Raw genomic sequence first — 4,761 nt, forward strand, 5'->3', positions numbered from 1 at the left:
AGGAAAGTGACTGGATTATTAGCTAGTGTGGAAGGTCAGGGTCAGGATTTCTAGGATTTTTCCCTTAGTGTGGTAAATTGGCTAAGCAATGATACGGCAGTAGAAAACGGCCTCAGTGGTGTCTCAGTGGGAATTTTCCCACTGACCTCGTCAGTATCCTCATCAATGGCAGTGGGGATTTTCTCACTAACATCAGCAGAAATAGGAAGTTTTTTGCTCTTCTTCCTCCTGGGAGAGGGGAGGAAATGCAGCATCACCAGCATAAAGATATTCTTTGACAGTGGGAACATTGGGGCACAGGGGTAGTGTGTACAGCCCAGAAGAGATGTGAAACATGATCGTTTTTAAGGTTCTTTAACTGGTGCCAACCCTGTTTTACTTCATTCTGTGACTTGGACCACAGAAATTGGTCTGACTACATGACTACAGACTGCAAAATTACTTGTTACCCTGTGCATCTGTCTTCTGTGAATCTTGTGTCTTTTTAGAGTTTTGCATCCACATTATGCGAAATATCTGATTTCTTAAGAGTCTATGGTAAAAAAACAAGTGAAAATGAGTGTTTTCAGTTAAGCTTCTCCTGGAGGCTTTGAGCTCAGTTTAAAGTGAAACTCAGGGCTGGTCGTGCTACAGATCATGAGGAGCATAACTGAAAGAAAACAGTATTTTCTTTAACTCTTTCAAAGCGAAATCAACACTGGGGCTGCCAGCTCTAATAGTTTTATTGTGTGACTGGCAATATTTAGAGGTTCACTTACTGCCCCAGCTCGTATCACAATCCTGTATGAAAATCTCAGCATCCTTTCTTATTTTTAATGTTTCTAGTCCCTCATGATAAGACACAAAGAACTCAACAAATAAACTCCTCTAGCTAATAAATTAAACAATAGCATTACCAGCCCCCTAACATCCAAGAATCTTGAATCGAACCCCACAAAATAATTATTCTTGAACATTGGAGGCTGACAATACTTCAGGAAGCTTTATCAAGTTCCCTTCAGGCCTCTCTGGTTTTAGTTTCTCACCTGCTCTGAATATTTTGTGTGACCTTTGGCAAGCCATGGGAATTATATGACATACATGTCCCAGTGGGATCTTTCCTGTTGAGCTCCTCCGTTTCCTCATCACCTCCACTGGCAGTGGGAATTTTGTCACTAGCTTCAGCAGAAGTATGATTGGCTCCACTACTTTGCAAGAGTGTATAGAAGCTAATTTACACTGAGATCCATAGATGGATGATGTCTGAGAAGTGAAACATATTTATTATTGTATCTCTTGCTGCCAGCAGCTCAGATCCACCAGTGGCAGCAACACCTAGGGAACAGATACACGTATTTACCCTATAGTAAGTTGGCTCTGCTACATAAAGTAGACATAAGATGCTGAGTCCCACTACACAGTAAATAATTTCAACTTGTAGAAGGAGTGTAGGAACTTTACTTTGCAGAACAATTACTACAGGGGACTTATTGTGCATCTGCTTCCCAAGTCAATGTTACCACCTTGCAACCTTTACTCAGTGCAAACCACTTCCCCTGCCATCTAATGGCCAAGCACCCTAATAGTGCCAACCATGGAAAAGTGATTTGTGAGAGCTGGTCTGCTTTCTACTATGGAGTAAAATCTGGGGTACATTACTCCATCATAATCATGCCATGTATCCACATCTTGAGAGTCATATGGTAGGCACAATGTAGCAGCCTAATATGAGTTAAGTACCATGTTGCATATATTCTGAGCAGTATTAGATGATACCATAGTTAAAAACTTAGTAGTCATCCAAATACCTTTCTAAATTAGTGCTGCTTCAGTTGCTATCACTGGTGAGTTTGCACTGGTATTATTAACAGTGCTGAGAGATTTGAGAGAAATGAGACTAAGAAGAATGCTTTACTATTGGTTTATATGCAAGGTGTCCAGGCATTAGAGTGGGAATGATAGGATAAAGACAGAAAAATAGCCCAAAAGATGTCTGAATAAAGGAATTCTGCATGTGGAAAGCTAGCTGAAGACCTAATGGATTTTCCACTGCGCTAAGCTACCCAAGTTTTCCATTGGCTACTGCTCTGGGATTTTGAAACTACCCAACATAGCTAAAAGCTTTAAGGACTTAAAAATGTGTTTTAGAGCCTGGCACAAAACAATTTCTTCTCCACAAGAAATTCTAATATATTGACATTTTTTTTTAAAAACAGAACAAGCTCAAATTTTGAAATCTGCTGCAGAACAGAAATTGCAACAATTCTGATTCAGAAACACTGAGATAAAATACATATATAATAATATCTAGAAATAATATTAGGATACTATTTTAAATAATATAAGTCTCATGATGATAAAAGTTGGAACAAACTGTTTCTTCTTTCTGCTGTTGAAAATCGACATCCACATGTTCCCACAACACATTTTGATGTTAGCAAACCTGAAAACTATTCTATTGAAGATGCTTTGCCCAGTTCCAGCATATGCATTCCAAGCACTTCCTTTGCACTCTGCATTATAAAGTGATAGAGAATCCTTTAATAGGTCTATTAATTATTTGGTCCCTGTATAAATGTGTGATATGTCTTATTTCAGGTGCATTCAGACACTTCTGTGTTTCACCTGGCTAGGCTGCCAGGTCACTGGTGAGGGTGGTAAAAACTCCCTCTCTGCACACTGTGCATACCCAGCCCTTCAGGAATATGTATCATTCCACCAGCACATAACCTTGTGAACATTTGGAAAGAGTCTCCTACCGGGGATACAGGAATCATTGACTCATTTGCAGTAATGGGAATGATTCCAAGGGATGTCCTCCCTTTGGGGATGAAAAACACCCTGGGTGTGCTGAGCATTAATCCTACTTATTGACTCTCCCCATAAGCCCTTTACTAAATGGAGCCCAGAAAGGGTTAAGGCAGTAGTTGGAGAGGTTTGGGGTGACGTCGTGCTTCTGGACGTCTGAGAAGTCTCTTGAAGGTAGTTCCCCTCTGGTGATGATGGGGGCGAGCCGAGGTCTGAAATCCGAGATCCCTCGCAGCCTGGACTTGGTGAGGTCCCAGTAAAAGCTGCTTGTCTGCTTTCCTTCCCTGAGCAGTCACCCGATTGCACTGGCCTGGGCAACATGGAGCTAGCCCCCTGGACGCACATAGGACTTACACTCCTCCAGCTCCTTCTCATCTCCTGCCTGCCAAGAGGTACTGTAAGTAAGCGAGTGCATTCTCTCCAGGACTGAATGGATCCCTTCTTTTTAGTGTGGTCAGGGGCTTTTGATCTTACGCTGTGTCATGGGAAGCAGAGAGATCTGGAGGGATGTTAATCATAGAAGGAAGGGGCTTTTATTTATTTATTTATTTATTTTGCTGGCATTGAGGGAATATGTCTAGGATAATTTCCAGAGAAATTTAATGGGCTTAAAGAGAAACAACTGGCTGGATATGCTTGCCAATGGCCATCAAGCAAAGGATCTGCAATCACTTCACCTACTTACTGCTTTCTTTTATTAACACTCCATGCTAAGGAAATGATGACAAAAAGAGGCATTTTAAGCTCTGAATTGTAAAGCTTAATTTGTTTGGCTTGGCAAGAGAGAGACTTTCCTTTCCAGCCCCAACACCAAGAATGAAGGGGAAAAAACATGAGGGAAAGAAGGAAAACAAAAGCCACACATTGTTTCCAATCTGGGCTTTACTTCTGCCAATATTATTTTTTCAAAGGGGAAACCTTGTTAAAGCTGAATGATCTTTTTAATGTAAATTCTTGGTTTCCGCTGAACCAGCATGTACAGTTCATTCTTGATAAGATTAAAGAAACAATGAGCCCTTCTATCGGAGTGTAAATTTACTATGATTTTTTCCCTAAGAATGTTCACGGTTTCCGCTGTAAAGTGGATCAAGCTACTTACAAACATTAACTCCTGTCAATTTGTACTGCTCTTTGGGGAAGCTTACAAACTAGCTGAGGTAAGGTGCTTCCAAATCTCGCATTTTGCATATGTGAGAGACCAGTGACAGCAACATTCCCAATAAGGTGTCCCTCTTTAAAAAATAATGGTGAATGGAAAGTTTAAAATAAATACTACAATGATCTAGACAATGCAGATTGCAATAGTGATAAATAATATAGCACTAACGATAGTGGCCCAGGATCATCCCCCATCTCTGTGGGGAGGAGAGAGAAAACCAGGATGGACTCCTTCTGTGTCATTTGTATACTCTTACCTCCTTTGCCCTGCGAGATGCCCTCAAGGGAGTAGACAAGGTTGGAGGATGAATACACTGTGCCAGTTTTGTGTTTCATAATGTTAACGAAGGGAACTCCCTCCAAAATTTTCAGCTTCATTAGTAGAAGTGTCATCTACTGGATCCACAACACACGCTCCTTCCTTCCCAAGTACGTCACTTCTTTTTCTCCACCATTTCACCTAGAGGCTTCCCCATCTATAGTGCTGACTGAGGCTGTGGTGCATTGCTTCCCTATATGGCAGCTGTTCCTTATCCAAGGAAGTAGTTTGCCATGCAGCAGTAGTAGGTATATTCAGAAGAGCACAATGGCTGTAACATTGAGACAGACTGAAAAACAATATTGTGCCTCCTCCACGCAGATGTAAACAATTTCTGACAAAGACTATCACACTCTTCTGCATGGGTCCTGCCTGAGGATTTGAGGGCAGGAGCTGGGGGGAGGAGGTGAAAGGATTAGGGAGTTGTTTTTTGGAATACATTTGAAATGTAACTGACTCATATTTCCCAAAAGAAATGCGTGCATATCTTAACCAGC

At 41.2% G+C, this 4,761-nt stretch overlaps 1 protein-coding gene across 5 annotated transcripts in view; it reads left to right on the forward strand.

Annotated features, from left to right (window-relative positions):
- Positions 1-2,968: 2,968 nt before the first annotated feature.
- Positions 2,969-4,761, forward strand: part of PAMR1 (peptidase domain containing associated with muscle regeneration 1) — a 94,285-nt gene continuing 92,492 nt past the window's right edge. For 2 of the 5 annotated variants that reach the window (XM_025205721.1, XM_025206167.1), the window contains exon 1: positions 2,969-3,179. In XM_025205721.1, coding sequence (XP_025061506.1) covers positions 3,107-3,179 — 73 coding nt within the window. In that variant the 5' untranslated portion in view covers positions 2,969-3,106. Of the gene's footprint in view, positions 3,185-4,761 lie in introns of all 5 variants that reach the window. The other 3 variants (XM_006014648.3, XM_006014649.3, XM_025207110.1) reach the window with 2 other exon arrangements.

Source organism: Alligator sinensis, unplaced genomic scaffold (genome assembly GCF_000455745.1).
Source record: "Alligator sinensis unplaced genomic scaffold, ASM45574v1 scaffold442_1, whole genome shotgun sequence".
Taxonomy (NCBI): Eukaryota; Metazoa; Chordata; order Crocodylia; family Alligatoridae; genus Alligator; species Alligator sinensis.